The sequence below is a fragment of the Peromyscus maniculatus genome, chromosome 20, assembly GCF_049852395.1.
Source record: "Peromyscus maniculatus bairdii isolate BWxNUB_F1_BW_parent chromosome 20, HU_Pman_BW_mat_3.1, whole genome shotgun sequence".
In the NCBI taxonomy this organism is placed as follows: Eukaryota; Metazoa; Chordata; class Mammalia; order Rodentia; family Cricetidae; genus Peromyscus; species Peromyscus maniculatus.
Window position 1 is genome coordinate 69,111,910 of NC_134871.1, and position 17,852 is coordinate 69,129,761.

The 17,852-nt window shown below is 55.2% G+C and overlaps 1 protein-coding gene across 3 annotated transcripts in view; it reads right to left on the reverse strand.

The window, feature by feature from the left end:
• Positions 1 to 9,680: 9,680 nt before the first annotated feature.
• Positions 9,681 to 17,852, reverse strand: part of Nckap5l (NCK associated protein 5 like) — a 38,675-nt gene continuing 30,503 nt past the window's right edge. For all 3 annotated transcript variants that reach the window (XM_015993149.3, XM_006974402.4, XM_076556744.1), the window contains exons 8-13: positions 13,419 to 16,039; positions 11,812 to 11,974; positions 11,573 to 11,654; positions 11,018 to 11,326; positions 10,790 to 10,932; positions 9,681 to 10,553 (exon numbers count right to left, since the gene is read on the reverse strand). In XM_015993149.3, coding sequence (XP_015848635.1) covers positions 10,344 to 10,553; positions 10,790 to 10,932; positions 11,018 to 11,326; positions 11,573 to 11,654; positions 11,812 to 11,974; positions 13,419 to 16,039 — 3,528 coding nt within the window. In that variant the 3' untranslated portion in view covers positions 9,681 to 10,343. The remainder of the gene's footprint in view (positions 10,554 to 10,789; positions 10,933 to 11,017; positions 11,327 to 11,572; positions 11,655 to 11,811; positions 11,975 to 13,418; positions 16,040 to 17,852) is intronic.

The following is a 17,852-nucleotide window of genomic DNA, read 5'->3' on the forward strand; positions in this document are numbered from 1 at the left end:
ACTGGAGTTACAGATGGTTGTGAGCCACCACGTGGATGCTGGGAATCAAACCTGAGTCTTCTCTAAGAACAAGTGCTCTAAACCATTAACCATCTCTCCAGCCCGCTGTTTTTTTTTTTTTTTTAATCTAAGTACATGTTTATTTTTTCACTTTTGAGACAGGGACACATGTCTCCCCAAGCTGGTCTCCAGCTTGCCTAGGATGGCCTCGAACTTGTGATCCTCCTGCCTCCACCTCCCAAGTGGTGCAATTGCTAGCATTTGCCACCACCATATCTGGTTTTATTTGGTGGGGGTGTGAACCTGGAGCTTTGTGTGTGCTGAGAAAGCACTCTGCCAACTGAACTACATCCTCAGCTACAGCGGTGTGTGTGTGTGTGTGTGTGTGTGTGTGTGTGTCTGTGTCTGTGTCTGTGTGTGTGTGTGTGTGCGTGTGAATTTAAAAATAATTTTAGGTTTAGTTTAGCTCTCACATCTCTACCACATGCATCTCTGCGGTCCTGGTAGTCACCAGCTAAGCCATTTCACGGCCCCATTTCACTATATTCTTAAACTATTTTATCAGTCATCTTTGGAGGCACCTAGCAACTAGCCACTCTAAATATTTGGAAAGGGGAACAGCATTTTAGCCTTCCGTTTCTATCCTAACTTTATTTCCAGGAACATGAGCAAGCATTTCCATGCAGAAATATTCCAATAAGGGATGAAGGAATTACAGTGTTAATGTATCCCTAATTTGAAAACCTGTGATGTATAAAGGCAGATGATGATGGCCTTCGCCATCGTCATGTTAATAGAGGCAATGTGACGTTATTACTCCAGGCAGAAGTAGACCACACTACCAATAAGGTTTTTTTTTTTTTAAATGACAATTAAATCTGAATCCTAAGAAGTTCTAGATCTAGATACTATTTATGGGAAAGACATTACCTATAAATAGGAACATTAAGTACCACCACCCAGATGTGATGAGTAAAAAACAGTAATGGGAGTGTGTGTGTGGGGGTGCTGGAGAGAGGACTCAGCAGGTACTACCGTTTCCTGCAGTTATTCTTCCAGAGTAACTAAGCTCCTAATACCTACATCCAGTGTCTCACAACATAGCTCTAGCACCCATAGATCTGATGCCCTCTTCAGGCCTCTGTGAGCACTGCACTCATGGGCACATACCCACACATGGATGTACACAAATACACATAATTAAAAATAAAACCATTAAAATTTCAATTAAAAAAACACTAAGTGGTAGACTAAGAGAAATGGGGCCATGGGCCATGTAGTTTGGTGGCAGAGCACTTGTCTGGTATGCCTAGGATGAGGCCAGAGGTTTGTGATTTTCTTCTACAATGTGTATAGACACCATCATATAACTTGTCAATTAAAATTAATTTTAGGGTTGCCTAGCATGTGTGATGCCCTGAGTCCAATCTTGAATTTAAAATAAAATAAAATTCTAGCCCGATGTAGTGACTCATGCCTGTAATCAAAGTATTCAAGAGGCTAATTCAGGAGGACTACCAGGGGCTAGGGGCCATCCTGAGCTATACAGTAAGTTCTAGGCTAGCCTGAACTGTAAATCCAGCCCTTGGGAGGTGGAGGGAAGCCAGAGATCAGGAGCAAGGCTAATCCAGATGTCATGGCAAATTAGCTCATCAAACATGAGGAGATATAAATTAAAGCAGGCATGAAATATGGCTAATATGTATGTATATATGTGTGTGAATGTATGTGTACATACACGTAGGTATTGATAACACTGAGTGCTGTTGAAAGTGTGGAGCAGCCGGCCTCCTCTGAATCACTGGTGATGGGAGGCGGGTGCGGCCTCTTATAAAATCGAACATGAATTAGACCTCAACCTCAGACCCTCTGTACTATGAGGCTGATTGGTGTATTGCCTGATATGCTAAGAGGCCACTTAGAAGGCTCGAGAGAAGTGGTTAGGAGCTTGTGCTGCTCCGGCAGAGGACCTGAGTTCTGCTCCCAGCACCGCTCCCAGCCCAGCCGCTCCCAGCCCAGCCGCTCACAACCCAGCCGCTCACAACCCAGCTCCAGGGGGACCTTTTTTTTTTTTTTTTTTTTTTTTTTTTTAAGGCGCTTACATTAACTGTTCAACCCAGCAATTGCAATGCTGGGTATCCTAGAGAAAAAGAAACTACGTTCTCACAAAAGCTGTACCCCATACGTGTGTGTGTGTGTGTGTGTGTGTGTGTGTGTGTGTGTGTGTGTAGGCCACAGTTGTCACATCCGGTGGAGCTGGTGTTACAGGCAACTGTGAGCTGCCTGATGAAGATGCTGGAAATCAAAATCCTCTGCGAGAACAGGGTGTTCTTTTAACTGCTGAACTGTCTCGCCAGCTACTTATTTTCATTTTTGAGACAGGTCTCATATGGTCCAGGCTAGCCTCAAACTCACTATGTAGTTAAGGATGACTTTGAACTTCTAACCTTCCTGCCTCTGTCTCCCACGTTCTAGAATTACAGGTGCTTGCCACTGCATCTTGTTTTATGCAGAGATGGGAATTGAACCCAGGTCAGGCTTTGTGCACTTTAGGCAAGTGTTCTACCAAATGAAAAGTTCTAATAACCTAAAACCAGCAACAATTCAGTTATTCCCCGGCTCTCCCCAGAGAGGGTTTCTCTGTGTAGTTTTGGTGCCTGTCCTGGAACTCACTCTGTAGATCAGGCTGGCCTCGAACTCACAGAGATCCACCTGCCTCTGCCTCCTGAGTGCTGGGATTAAAGGCGTGCGCCACCACCGCCCAGCTACTCTTCCATTTTTGACTAAATAAACAAACCATACAACCTCGGTATGGAAATTAATCATGGCAGATGCAACAACAGACGCATGGGAAGGCATCTTACGGTCTCCAGAAAGCTGAGGACGTGAGTGGAGGGGAAGGCAGAGGGACAGAGTCTCAGGAATCTCACCACTTCGGCAATGTACTGAGCCTTTGGAGCCTACCTAGGAAGTGCTCTCAGAGCCTCCCCGAGACTAACGTGGCGGCTGGGTTGGTGCCCTCCGCCACACGCTGGTCCACAGTGCCGCTCACATTCAGTGTCCACCCGAGGACCGCCCAGGGCTTCCCACCCGCTGGGTGTCCGGGGAGTGTCTGTTACAGACGCAAGGGGACTGGATTAAAAAAAAGAAGGGACGCAAGGACGGGAATGGCGTGGAAGTTCACCTGCAGCGTCCCGACCTCACAAGGGTTTGCCTTGCCGGCCCCATCTACCCTGAGACTGGCTGCAGGAAATGTGTCTCCTGTGACGCAAGGCTGGTGGAGAGAACTGGCAGGGACACTTCCAGCCCTGTGAAGATGGACAGGGACGGCTTTCTGTGCATGTTCTCCGGGCTTTGTCCCGGAGTCGGAGAGCGCGCTGTAGTTCCGCTTTTCACCACACGGTGGCAGTGCAGCCCCGCAAACCACGAAGCTGCCTCCCTTGCACCATCTACTGGCAACGTTTTCTCAATTGCTAAGAAAGGATTTTATTTATTTATTTTTTTATTGTTGCTTAGAGAATGGCAGCGTGGTATAGTGGCCCTATACTTTCAGGAGGGGCCACAGCACGGGCAAGAAGATTGTTGTGAATTCATGGCCAGCCTGGGCTACATAGTGAGACCTTGTCTTCATAAAAAGAAAAAAGAGCCGGGCAGTGGCGGCGCACACCTTTAATCCCAGCACTCGGGAGGCAGAGCCAGGCGGATCTCTGTGAGTTCGAGGCCAGCCTGGACTACAGAGTGAGTTCCAGGAAAAGGCGCAAAGCTATACAGAGAAACCCTGTCTCAAAAGGAAAATAAAATTTAGTCAAGGAGTTCTCCTACCTTAGAGAAACACCCATCCCTGACACTTTCAGGCTACCCGCTTGACTTCCACTAGGCAAGGACCGAAATTTTTTTTTTTTTTGGACAGGGTTTCTCTGCGTAGCTTTGCACCTTTCCTGGAACTCACTCTGTAGCCCAGGCTGGCCTCGAACTCACAGAGATCCTCCTGCCTCAGCCTCCCGAGTGCTGGGATTAAAGGCGTACGCCACCACCGCCGGGCTGGTTTGGAACTCTTCATCCTCCTGCCTGAGCCCCCCGAGTGCTCTGGAGTCAGAGTGTTTGGACTTGGATCCCAGCTCTTCTGCAGACAGGGTTTAACCTTTCGAGGGTTCCAGTCTTCTCCGCTCTGTCAAGCCGGGGTAGCAGGATCACCCACATAAAGAGATTGCGTCCAGGGTTAGCTGCGTGTCCACACGCACAGCTGAGGTGTCCAGCTGGTGTAAATGGTGTGTGTGTGTTTGCTCTTCTGTGAAGCCGGAGACGACCTCCCCTGCCTCCTCAGCTCCCTCATCAGCAACGCTCCCCACAGTCTTCCTTTTCCAGCCCTGAGAGCAGGTGTCTGCCCCTGCCGAGAGCAGCAGTCCCACTCACACACACCCCATCCCCACACCACACCCCGTTTTCCGCGGCCATGTGCCGCGGAGACTCCCAACCTCCGTCTTTGGAGAGACTACTCCACATCTTTACCACTTTCCCAGTCCACCCGGTATGAAAGCCAAGGCTCCGCCAGTGCCTGTTGCACAAACCGGAAGCATGGCTGCCGCGTTCTGCGCTCCCCCCAGGACATGTGATGACTCGCGTGGTCCACACACTCGTCCTCAGATGGCTCTGCACCCCCCTGTACCTGCTGTTTCCTGAGAGCTGCCCCTGAGCAGTCTAGGCTCAGGGCCTTTTTCAGCTCTGCTCCCAGTGACTAAGGTCGTGTGTGTGTGTGTGTGTGTGTGTGTGTGTGTGTGTGCGCGTGTGTGTCCTGTGGCCGCCGGCTCTGCTCCTCCCTCACACTGGGCCCTGGTGTCAGAGGCCTGCCTCCTCGTCTTCCTGCAGAGACCAGACTCAGTTCCCTAAACTTCCTCAGCTTTGAGTGTCAAGTCTTTGGTCTGCGCCACCCACTGAGCCTCCCTTCCACTTGTCTACTTTGTTGACTTTCTTTCCTTATTTTTTTTAAACCTCTCTCTGTTTTTTTTAATGTGCACTGATGTTTTGCCTGCCTGTATGAGGGTGTCGGGTACCCTGGAACTGGAGTTACAGACAGTTGTGAGCTGCCCTGTGGGTGCCCTTTGAACCCGGGTCCTCTGGAAGAGCAGCCATCTTAACCTCTGAGCCATCTCTACTGCCCCCTCTTTGTTTGTTTGTTTTTCAAGACAGGGTTTCTCTCTGTAGCTTTGCGCCTTTCCTGGATCTCACTCTGTAGCCCAGGCTGGCCTTGAACTCACAGAGATCCACCTGGCTCTGCCTCCCGAGTGCTGGGATTAAAGGCCTGCACCACCGCCCAGCTCCAGTTGTGTTTTTGAACTAGATGACTACTCCCATCATCCCCTCTTCTCCAATTAGGATCACCTCTCTCTCCATCGTTCCGTTTAGTTGAGGATCTTCCACGATATCTTATTATTACACTAATAACTTAATTAGCTGACCTAGTTACGTTGTTGTTTAGAGGTCAGAGACAATTTGCAGCCAATAGTCTCCGCCTCCTCCCATGTGGGTCCCAGGGATTGAACTCAGGTCCTGAGGCTTGGTGGCCTTTACCCAGTGAGCCATCTTGCAGGCCTATTGTTTATTCAGGACATTGGTCTAGTATGTTGCTCAGGCTGGCTTCAAACTTCTAGGTTCCAGTGTCTTCCTGCTTTAGCCTCCGAACTAGCGAGTACTATGGTACATGCCCCAAGCCAGGCCTAGGGGTTTGTTCAATAGTAACTCTGGATTTTCATGGTGTCTTGGAATATTTAACAAAGTGTCCTTGTTCATAGGAAATAAGCACAGTGTATTCAGATGGTGGAGCGACAAGCTGGTGACCCTTTCGCCAGGAGTCTAGGAGAGAAAAGTTCTCTGCACCACATTGAAACATTCGTACATGCTACTGCTTCAGAAACACGACTTAATAACGACACACTCAACTGTCAGCCTCACACTGGTGAGGCAGAGGCAGGAGGATTTCAAGTTTGAGGCAAGCCTGGGCTATGTAGCAAGACTCTGTTTCAAAAAGCACACAAACATACAAGCAGAAGTCTTAACTCTGCCCGTGAGTGCTGGGATTGAAGATGTGCGCCTCCAGTCCAGCCAAAGCCTCCTCCTGACTTTCTCTTCCCCGGCATCCCGTTCTTCTATGGCTATCTCTCCTCAACCGCACAAATCTCAAAGCCTTCACTGCTCTTTGGAAATTCTGTGTACATGGGTGTTTGGTCTGCATGGATGTCTACGCTCTACATTTGTGCAGTGCACTCGGGGGCAGAAGAAGGTACAGGAACCCCTGAGACTAGAGTTCAACAGGTGTGAGAGGCCATGTGGCTGCTGGGGATCTAACCACTGAGCCATCTCTCCTGCCTCTACAATTTAAAATTTTATGTGTAGGTGTGTTTGCCTGCATGCATGTACATGCACCATGTTCATACCTGGAGCTGATGGTGGTCAGAAGGGGGTGTTGGGTCCCCTGGAACTGGAATTACAGATGGTTGTGAACCACTGTATGGATACTGGGAATTGACCCAGATCCTCTGTAAGGGCAGCCAGTGCTCTTACCTGCTGAACCATCTCTCCAGCTGCCTCAGTGAGTTTCTGTCATGGTGGGGATTGAAATCAGGGCCTCCTGCATGCTAGGAAAGTATTCCACCCCAACCAAACCACATCCACAGACGGCACTTTGTTTTTTTGTTTTTTGTTTTTTTTTTTCGAGACAGGGTTTCTCTGTGTAGCTTTGCGCCTTTCCTGGAGCTCACTTGGTAGCCCAGGCTGGCCTCGAACTCACAGAGATCCGCCTGGCTCTGCCTCCCAAGTGCTGGGATTAAAGGCGTGCGCCACCACTGCCCAGCCTTGCTTTCTTATTTATTGAGATGGTCTCTTATTGAAACTACAGCTCACCATCTGAATAGACTGGCTACTTATCAAGCCCTGAGACCTGCTTGGCTTTGCCCCGCACCAGCGCTGAGGTTACAGGTAGACACTTTCCCGACTGGCTTTTATGTAGGTGCTATACATCTGAACTAGGTCCTCATGTTCACACAGCAAGACCCTGGAACTGGTGTTAGAGATGGTTATTTTTATTTATTTATTTTTTCGGTTTTTCTCTGTGTAGTTTTGGTGCCTGTTCTGAATCTCGCTCTGTAGACCAGGCTGTCCTCGAACTCACAGAGATCCACCTGCCTCTGCCTCACGAGTGCTGGGATTAAAGGCGTGCACCACCGCCGCCCGGCTAGAGATGGTTATTAACCAGCTGAAATGTGCATGTCTTTAATAATTAGGAAGTCTAAAGAAAGTTTGGCTCCTAAAATCATAGACTTGTCCACAAATACTTACCACAAACTTGTGTCTTTTAGAGATTATATACTTGTAGCCAGGTGGTGGTGGCCAACGCCTTTAATTCCAGCTCTTGGGAGGCAGAGGCAGGCAGATCTCTGTGAGTTTGAGGCCAGCATGGTCTACAGAGTGAGTTCCAGGACAGTCAGAGCTACACAGAATAACTCATTCTCAAAAAACTAAAAAAAAAGAGAGAGACAAAGACAGAGAGACAGAGAGATTATACACTTGAAGAACCTCAGAGAAGGAGGGAGGGAGGGTCTAGAGGAGGGAGGGTCTAGAGGAAGGAGGGAGGGGTCTAGAGGAGGGAGGGAGGGTCTAGAGGAAGGAGGGAGGGTCTAGAGGAGGGAGGGAGGGTCTAGAGGAGGGAGGGAGGGTCTAGAGGAAGGAGGGAGGGTCTAGAGGAGGGAGGGAGGGTCTAGAGGAGGGAGGGAGGGTCTAGAGGAGGGAGGGAGGGTCTAGAGGGAGGAGGGAGGGGTCTAGAGGAAGGAGGGAGGGTCTAGAGGAGGGAGGGAGGGTCTAGAGGAGGGAGGGAGGGTCTAGAGGGAGGAGGGAGGGGTCTAGAGGAGGGAGGGAGGGTCTAGAGGAGGGAGGGAGGGGTCTAGAGGAGGGAGGGAGGGTCTAGAGGAGGGAGGGAGGGTCTAGAGGAGGGAGGGAGGGTGTATAGAGTTTGCTCCTGAGCATTTTTTTAAAAAATTTTTTAAACCTTTTTTGTTGTTGTTGTTAAGGAAACAAAGCACACTATTTGTGTGGGGGTGGTGGTGGTGGGGACTAGAAACAGGGCAAGAAAACACACCGCTGGCATTCCTGACAAAAAGCTCAGTTCACATTTTGGGTCCCGCAGAAAGAAAAGCAGCAGTGAGTGGAATCCGCTCAGGCCTTTACTGATGCCCTGCCATCCCGGGAAGGGCTCGTGTCTGGCATCCGGGCTTCCTGTGTTCGGGAACGCCAGGCAAGGTCTTGCACTTTGGGAAGGCGGACCTTCGCCCTGTGTTCTTGAGTTAGGGGTGAGGAGGTCACAGCAACTTTACCAGCAGCTTCACACTGCGATACCAAGTGTCCTGCCCCAGCCAGGATGAAGGTTTTTAGCCAAGGCCTTCCTCAAAGTCCAAGAAACTGGCTTCCCTGGAGGACCAATAAACATCCTCCTCCCCCAAGTTGTTTCAGGGGGAACTGGGTTCTGCTGGGGGGTGGGTACAGTATGACTGTGGGCTGCGGCTGTTACAGCAGCCGACAGAGGGTCACGCAGGAGGACCATGGCGGGCAGGGCTGCCTTCAGGAACTGTCATGGCCCATGCAGCCTATCTTGCCCTGGGACATTTCTCCAGTCAACTCACACTGGCCCAGGGACCCAGGTGGCACCTGGTATTTTCAGATAAATTCCTAAGAACAGAGCCTAGGAGCACACCGACCAGGCCCTGGTGAGAATGTGGATGGACCCTTTTGTCTTAGCTTTGAAGGGAAAGAGATGAGACTCAACCCACCATACTGAACTCCTTTCCAGAAAGGAATGGCCTCTTGAAGACCAGGGCAGTTCTAACAGGAAATGATGTAATACGTCAGGCTTAAGCCAATAACAGGCCAAGAGGCATGCCTGAAGACTGCAGACTTCCTTGAGCCCACCTAGGAAGAGGCAGGACACGGAGGCTGGCAAACTCACATGACGACTGTTATCAGACCCTGTTCTGGCTCCTGTTCATTTCTTCAATGATGACATCAACTAGGAGAAGAAGGCTGAGGCCAGATGTGGACGGACTGCCAACGTTACGGGGAAAGTAGCCAATGGGAAAGTAGCACACGCTCGTACCCAGATGGGAAAGCTGAGGCGTGTAGTGATTCCGTTTTTAAAACAGCAGCTTTAGTGATAAAGACCCTCGGCTTCCGGTCTAGCGCTCCGCAGCCATAGAGGGATGGATGGGAAGACAGTATGGCGTGCTGAGTGTGAGAGAATTCCTCCCAGGCTCCTCCCAGCTCTGCCTAGGTCGTCAGTGACTGCTCCGTCTGCATGCAAAGCCGGCGAGGCTGCTCTTGACCTGGCCTGTCCCCCACCCGGCACACAGAGGGGCCTGAATGCACGTTCACAGTCCTCTTCCCCACCTCTCTCCAAGGCTGCCCAGCCTGGCCCCCACCTGGCCCTGTCGGGGGCAGCCTCCAAGCTCAGATCCACACAGGGCCTCTTCCACACACCCATGAGTCACCTCCTAGAGGACTAGCCAGATCCTGTAGGGGAAGGGCAGGCACACAGCCTCCTAAGAGCATCTGGGGTGCTCTTCCCACCACCTGTCCACCGCAGGGGGTTCTTTATACAGACGCGACTACAAATGCAGATGCCGTCACAGCAGCCGCGGTGGGTGGGGAGAGGCCTCCACGTTTTATTGGGGAGATCATCGCAGAGGCTGGAAGCAGGGCAGCCGCTTTCTAACAACAGATAAATTAACCGCTGTGCGGGTCGGGCGTGGGGCTGGCCAGACGCTTTTATATATATGTGTGTATATATATAAAAACGAAGATGAAGACAGACGAACAGACCCCAAGGACGTGGGGAGGGGAAGCAGCACCATTCAGATAGCAGGGAGGACCAGGGCAGAAAGAGAAGGCAACTTGTCCCCCTCACCCCCAAACTCCACAAGCCTGGGGCTTCCAAAATTGGCCCCACGGGGGCTCTGGGGCAGGGTTGCAGCCAGGGTGGGCAGAGATGGCGGGCAGGAAAGCCCAGCACCACAGATGGCTCCATCTGAAGTGGGAGCTGGGACAAAGCAGCCTGGCCCCCAGCTCCTTAGAGAAGAGCCTGACTCTGGGCGAGCGAGTCAAGGGAGCAGGGGTGAGGTCTCTCCCTGAGCTGAGCATGGTTGTCTCATCCACAGCAGCAGTGGGGTACGCCAGGGACCCCTTCTTCTCCACCTTCTCCTTGGTCCCTTCAGACCTAGCCTCGCTGGCTCCGAGGCATGGAGCACGAAAGCAGGCCCAGTCTGGGGTCCCGAGCTCCGGAGGAGCTGTAGATGGTGCGGCCCTCAGCCCTGACTCCCACAGGACGACAGTGAGTCATAGAGCGAGTCACTTAGAGACTCTGAGGTCTCCAGCCCGGGGGCTCCCCCACTGGCCACTCTGCCTTCCTCGCCCATGTCCGACGTGCTGGGCGTACGACTGCCCCCAAATGCTGGGCCCTGAGGCGTAGATGTGCGGCCGGGCTCCAGGCTCTGCTTCCGGTCCACAGGCAGGGCCTAGAGAAGAAGAACTTCTGAGAGACGCCTCCTATGCACCCGGCCTGCAGGAGGGCCCACAGAGGCAGGCTGGTTCCGGGGAGAAAGGGAGCCCCTCTCCTAAAATGGGCCGGTGGGCAGGCCTACCCCCGCCTCCTTCCGGCTGCGCAGGCTGTAAGCACACCTTACCAGGGACGTCTGTCTCCACGTCACTCCCTCCCGACCGCCAGAGCTTTTTCCCCCTTCCGTAAGCTTACCATGGGGGGCCTAGGCAGTCCCTCCAGTTGTCGGGGTGGGCACAGGAAGGGGTCACTGGAGCTGCCAGCCGCTCTGGTGTTGGGGAAGGTCCAGTTCTTGGCCAGCTGGACAGGTGGGGGAGGGCCTGGGTCTTCACAGGGATCTGCCCACGAGAAAGGAAAGTGGCTGTATCTGTCCAGCTTGGAGGATCCTCGTGGGGATGTCCTCCTGCCTGCTGGGACACTCACCATCAGGACAGGGCTGATGGCCTCGGTGGCCGGAAGGAGCAGTGAGCAGTCCAGGAAAGGCTGGCATGCTGGGGTGCCGCCCACTCACCAGCAGCTCTTCAATGCCTGGCACCTCCCGCTCCAGCGTGTGGGCACGTCGAGGGACTTTGGTGAGGGCCGGAGGCCGAGCCGGGGGTGCCCCTGGCGGGGGCTCCAGGCGCAGTGACTTGGTCTTGGGGAGATTCTTACTGGGGGTTCCACTGCTGCTGTGATCTGGGGGTGGGAAGGTCCCGATGCCACTGTCCAAGGTTCGAGTCAAGGAGCCACAGGCTGTGGAGAGGGCACACAGAAGAATGAGGCTCAGGCTCAGTCCTTTGCTCTCTCCCAGCTTCAGGCCACCCCACTTCCTGGCTCACAGAACTCACCCCCGCCCCGAAACTCTCTCTCAGCTTGACAGAGGTGCCCCGAAGGGCAGCCACTGAGATCTTCATGCCCAAGAGTCAGGGCTGGGCACCAAGATGCCCAGGATCTGGCCCTGGCACTGACGGAGTGAAGGGGGAAGGGGACCCTGCTGACCTGTAAAGTGTGCGGTGGAAACCGGCTCGGCCAGGCTGTCCTCTGAGGGCATCTCTTCCCGCCTACCTGGCTCACTGCTGGGCTGTGTGGGTACAGGAGATCTGAGTGTCCAGTCCAGTGACTCCCCCAAGTCCCCCACAATGGCCTTGGAGGTTTGGGGGGCCGGGTGGTAGGCACTATGCGGGTGCCCGGGAAGGATAGAGTTAGGCCCTCAATGCAGCCCCTGCTCAGGAACTCACCTTCCCAGAAGGTTTTCCGCAGCCCTGAAGTGGGCCTACCAGGCCATTCCGGGGCCCACAGGCAGGCCAGGGACTCTTGGGGTCAGTGGACACGGGCTGGAAATCCCCATATTCAGGCTTGGGCTCCCGCCAGCTCTTGGGGGGCAGCTCCTTGCCATCCACCCTAGGGGCAACAGCACAGTGGACGTGAGGGGAACTGGTGCCTAGCATGTGCCAAGGTCCAGTTAGCCAGAGTCTCCCAAGGCTTTAGGTATTAAAATGTACCGTTCCTAATTAAGTATTAAGATGGAAACGTCGGCCAGGTGGCGGCACAAGTGTTTAATAGGCAGGTGGGTCTCTGAGTTCGAGGCCAGCCTGGTCTACAGAGCGAGTTTCAGGACAGCCAGGGCTGCACAGAGAAACCCTGTTTCAAATCCCCCGCCCCTCAAAAAAGATGGAAATGGTGGTGCTTGCCTTTAATTCTAGCACCGGGCAGAGTCGGGTGGAGCTCTGAATTTGAGGCCAGCCTGGTCTACACAGGGAGTTTGAGGACAGCCTATATATTGAGACCTTGTTTCAAACAAAGATGAAAATGCTTCTAGAGGTAGGACCTTTCAGGAAGGGACTAGGATTAGGCATCGTCATTAGGGTTCAGCCCCCGTGACTGGTAGCTTTCAGAGGGAGACACCGACAGAGCATACATGCACACTCCCTGTCTCATTCCAGGACCCTTTGGGATCCCACAGGACTCTGGAAGCAGAAGGTAATCACCAGACATGATCCATGGATCTCTAGAATCATGGTCCAAAATCAAACTCTTTATAAAGTAGTCTGTCTTGGACACACATCTAATTAGTGATACAAAAGGGACCAACAGGCCAGCCACGGACCCTTCAATGGTGTTGGCCCTACGGAGGTGCTCCCCGCTGGCCATCCTGGGGACAGAGACCTATGGATGACCCCGCCTCCTGAAGCTCATGATGGGCAGGGGGGAGCAGAGAAGTGGGGGGGCGGGGAAAAGTGGTAGACGGGAGCCCACCTTCAAATGCTCCCCGAGTCACGGTGTTCTAGCTCACTGGCAGACCAGTTCCCACACGGGACTACATACCACAGTCTGGCCTGCTGCCCTGGGATTTCTGAGAACATGGTGGCCCAAAATGAATGCCCTTGGCAGGGCCTGAGTTCTTCAGCCCCTTTACCCAACTGGCCTGGACAGAGTAAACATTGTAAGTGGGTCCCCTTCCCTAAACCACAACTTCCTTAGTGGCAGGAGGCAAAGGGATCTTTCTTACCCGCTCCCTGAGGTAGACTTCCATCAATCTGGTTAGGAAGAACATTTAATTAAATACACTTAATTAGTGCATGCAGGCACCTGAGGGACTGCAGGGGGGCAGGAATCAGGGAGGTAGCGTGTCAAAAGAGAGCTAGTCTTTCTGTGCCCGACACCAGCCAGCGAGGAGGACAGGGGGGAGGTAAACCCCATTCTCCTCAATCCTAACCCTCCTTGGTCAGGTCACCAGCTCACAGAGGCTTCTGTGGCACTGTATGCCCCTTGACCTCTGGGAAGCCCAAACTGCCAGGGTAGCCCCAGCCCACCGAGTATCTACGGACTGGGCCCAGGCCCTCACCTGTTCAGTAGCTGTTGCATGAAGGTGTCTGCACCCTGGTACATGCCGGCTAGCTGGCCTTGCACCTGCCCCAGACCTGAGCTGGGCACTGTGGCTGGCCCCCCCGGCCGGGGGCGGGCCCTGCTGCTCAGGTAGGCCTTCTCCTCCTCCAGTGCCCGGCGCAGGTCTTCGGCCTTCGCCATCAGCTTGGAGATGTTGAGGCTCTCAGCCTCCAGCTTCCGGGCGTCCGTCTTGACTTCTTTCCGGAGCGGGGAGCCTCCGCCAGCCCCTTCCTTGGTCTTGGCAGCCTCTGCGCGGCGGTTCAGAGCCGGCAGCTTGCTCTTTTTAAGGCCAAACCAGCTGGCGATGCTGCTGGTGTTGCGGTGTTTGGCTTCGGAGCCCGGAGTCCGTTCCTGACCCTGGAGCCGCAAGACGTTCTCCTCGATGCCCTTCATCACCTTCTCCTCAATGGCCGAGTGGGGGGCCGGCCCCTCTGAGCCCTGGCTTGCATCGGCGGGGCCGTGTACTGGGGATGTCGGCTGGCCAGTGGGGCCGCCACAATCTGCCCAAGGCGGGCCCTTCCCTTTGTCAGGCTTGGAGGGCTCCTTGGTGCCCAAGGGTGCTACAGGCCGGGGTACCACCTTGGTGGGTGACTTGGAAGGCAGCTTTGTGGGGCTGCTGTGAGGGCTCTTGGGCTTGCCCAGGCTAGGGGCTGGGGTTGGCACTTTGACAGGCGTGCGGGGCACCTGGGGACACAGAGCCCCCGCCAGCCGGCTCTTGGCCAGCTCCACTTTGGTGAGGCAGCTCCTTGGTGAGGTGGGCTCCAGGTCCACTCGGGCCCCCATGGAGTGGGACGAGTAGACTCGGGCCCCAGGATCGGTCAGTCCCAGGTCCTGCTGCTTCAGGCTGCTTGTGCCTAAGGCCACCGCTCCTCTCAGGACGTCCTTAGCTTCCGGCTGTTCAAGAGGCCTCGTGGTGGGAGGCCGGTCTCCAGTACTGTCTCCCGACCGCCCTAGTCCCCTGGCCTTCTCAGTGCCAGGCCGGGCTGGCACTCCATTCTTTTCTGGACCTAGAGGCCCCTCGGGGCCTGTCTTCAGTTTTCCAAGGGCTGCCAATCTGTCCCGCAGAGGTGTGTGGCTAGGATCACCGGGTCGCCGCCCCGATCCCTGGCCAGGCTTCTTGGATGAGCTGCCTGGAGTCCTGCGGCTGGGATGGGGAGACTCAGGGCCTGCCTTGTCTAGACTCTTCTCCTGGGGGCTTCCATAGGGGCAGGATTCTGAGAGGCCAGGGCTAGGGGCCCCAGGGCTCCTGAGGACCTCGGGGGCCTGGGGCACCTCCAGAGTCAGTTGTGAGTAGGGGGGCACCTGCAGCGGGGATGGAGGCGGCTCTGGGGACGACCCTCTGAAGGTGCTCCGGGAAAGGTCCAGGATGCTGTCAAAGCAGGGAGACGCTCCTGGTCCTGGGGACAGTGTAGTGGACACAGCCGACTGGGAGGGTCTGAGCTGCGCAGAGTCTGGGACTGCGGAGCAGGGTGAAGGGCAGCTGGGCAGGCCCTGTGTCCCATCCGGGGACAGCTCTCCTCCAGCCAGACCCCTGCGGGCCAGCAGCGGGGAGGGGCTGCCGTCCGAACCGCCGCTGCGACAGGGGATGCGAGAATTCCGGGGGAGCTGGGGGCTGAGCTGGGGGCCTCCTGGGCTGGGGACCTTCTCTGAGGCTGGAGGCAGCTTGAGAAACTTGAGACCTCTGGCTGGAGAGGGAAGAAGGGGTCCCTGGGCTTCCCCGGGAGAAGGGGGCCCGATGTGGAGCTTGCTTTTCACCTGAGATGAAGAATGGGGGTGGCCAGGCCGGGAGCCCAGGGGGGCGTCCCCTGAACCCATGAACATGCTGAGGAAGGGAAGGGGCCCCTGGCCCTCTGAGGTAGCACCAAATCCCAGCCTGCTGGCCTCTGGGGTACCCCCACCCCAAGCTGACTTTGGGAGGCCTTTGGACTTGGACAGCTGTGGGGGTCCTGGATCTGGCGAGGATGGCTTCCCAGCACCTGGGTGGTCACCATTGAGAGGGCCTGCAGCCCCGGCCAGGAAAGCCTGGAGATAAGTCTCCGTGTCTTCGAGGAGTTGGCCCAGGTTCACCTGCTTGTGGGCCAGGGCACCTAGCAGGCTGTCGGGGCTGGGTGCCTCATTGGGGTCCCCTGCTTCATCGGAAGAGGAGGAGGAGCTACTGCCTGGGGTGCAGTGTGGGCCAGAGCCGGGGCCCTGGGCTGGTGCGGGCGCCCTGCTGGGAGCCCAGGGTTGCCGGACGCCGCCTCCTTCTTCCCCGGAGCCCCCCAGGAGTGGCTCCCAGTGCAGCAGTGCCCCAAGGCTGCCAGGGCCGAGCAGAAGGTAGGGTGCCCAGGGTGAGGGCTCAGGCTGGGGTGGGCCACAGAGCTCGCCATTGATGGGCTCTGGGGAGCTGGGGCCCTGGCCTGGGGGCCGCCAGGGGGCGGCAGGCGAGCAGAGGAGCAAAGGGTCCGTCTCCTCCAAGGCTCGAAGCACCTCTAGAATCTGCGCTTTCTTCCGCAGAAACGGGGACAGGGCGTCCAGCACTGGGGGCGGGGTGGCTGGGGGGCCCGGGCCTCCTGGCCGCAACTGCTGCTCCCAACACACCTGAGGGGAGAGAGGGTGAGGAAGAGACTGCAGCAGGCCTGTAAGGCCCAGACCTCAAGACAGACGTAAGAGAGTATCCTGGGAACAAGCTTGTCTGGCTGCGTCTGTCCCGCGCAGGGACACACAGCTCTTGGGATACAGCGGCTCAGCTTCCCCAAGGGTGGCTGAGCCCCGCTTAGCACGGCTGTGTACCTCACACTCGGAGTAGACTGGTTACCCCACGTCCAGCCTCCGCCCCCACTGCTCTTCACGTCACCAGGCCTGACCGGCTACCGCTCTGAGCTCTGTCTGTTCCAGGATGGAGGGAGGCCTGCCTGAGTTTTGGCTCCAGAAAGAAGAGGTGTTCAGGAGGAGGGTGATGTTCAGGAGGAGGGTGATGTTCAGGGGGAGGGTGATGTTCAGGAGGAGGGTGGTGTTCAGGAGGAGGGTGATGATGTTCAGGAGGAGGGTGATGATGTTCAGGAGGAGGGTGATGTTCAGGAGGAGGGTGATGTTCAGGAGGAGGGTGATGATGTTCAGGAGGAGGGTGATGTTCAGGAGGAGGGTGATGTTCAGGAGGAGGGTGATGATGTTCAGGAGGAGGGTGATGTTCAGGAGGAGGGTGATGTTCAGGAGGAGGGTGATGATGTTCAGGAGGAGGGTGATGTTCAGGAGGAGGGTGATGTTCAGGAGGAGGGTGATGTTCAGGAGGAGGGTGATGTTCAGGAGGAGGGTGATGTTCAGGAGGAGGGTGATGATGTTCAGGAGGAGGGTGATGATGTTCAGGAGGAGGGTGATGATGTTCAGGAGGAGGGTGATGTTCAGGAGGAGGGTGATGTTCAGGAGGAGGGTGATGTTCAGGAGGAGGGTGATGATGTTCAGGAGGAGGGTGATGTTCAGGAGGAGGGTGATGATGTTCAGGAGGAGGGTGATGTTCAGGAGGAGGGTGATGTTCAGGAGGAGGGTGATGTTCAGGAGGAGGGTGATGTTCAGGAGGAGGGTGATGTTCAGGAGGAGGGTGATGATGTTCAGGAGGAGGGTGATGATGTTCAGGAGGAGGGTGATGTTCAGGAGGAGGGTGATGTTCAGGGGGAGGGTGATGTTCAGGAGGAGGGTGATGATGTTCAGGAGGAGGGTGATGTTCAGGAGGAGGGTGATGTTCAGGAGGAGGGTGATGATGTTCAGGAGGAGGGTGATGTTCAGGGGGAGGGTGATGTTCAGGAGGAGGGTGATGATGTTCAGGAGGAGGGTGATGTTCAGGAGGAGGGTGATGTTCAGGAGGAGGGTGATGATGTTCAGGAGGAGGGTGATGTTCAGGAGGAGGGTCTATCATAGCCAGGACCTAAGTCACTCAGCGCAGGCCAGCCTGGGCCTTTCCCAGTCAGCCGACCAGCGGGCCGGAGTGCCCGCAGAAGGGACTTGTGGAGACTCCACGCAAAGCTCCTCCGGGACCCAGCCCTTGCTTGTTCTGGTACAGTGGGTAACCACGTACTCTGGAGTCGGGGGATCAAGGCCAGGTCCACCTCATTTACACGACCTTCAGCAAGTCACCTGACCCCTAAGTTCTGGGGTGTCAGTTGTGAAATGAGATGGTAATTACGCTTAGCCCCATAAAGAAAAGAGCCAGCCGGGGAGGGGTGGCGCACGCCTTTAATCCCAGCACTCGGGAGGCAGAGGCAGGTGGATCTCTGTGAGTTCGAGGCCAGCCTGGGCTACCAAGTGAGTCCTAGGAAAGGCGCAAAGCTACACAGAGAAACCCTGTCTCGAAAAACCAAAAAAAAAAAAAAAAGAGCCCCAAGGTGTCCTGCATAGTTGGTACCCGGCACAGAACGAG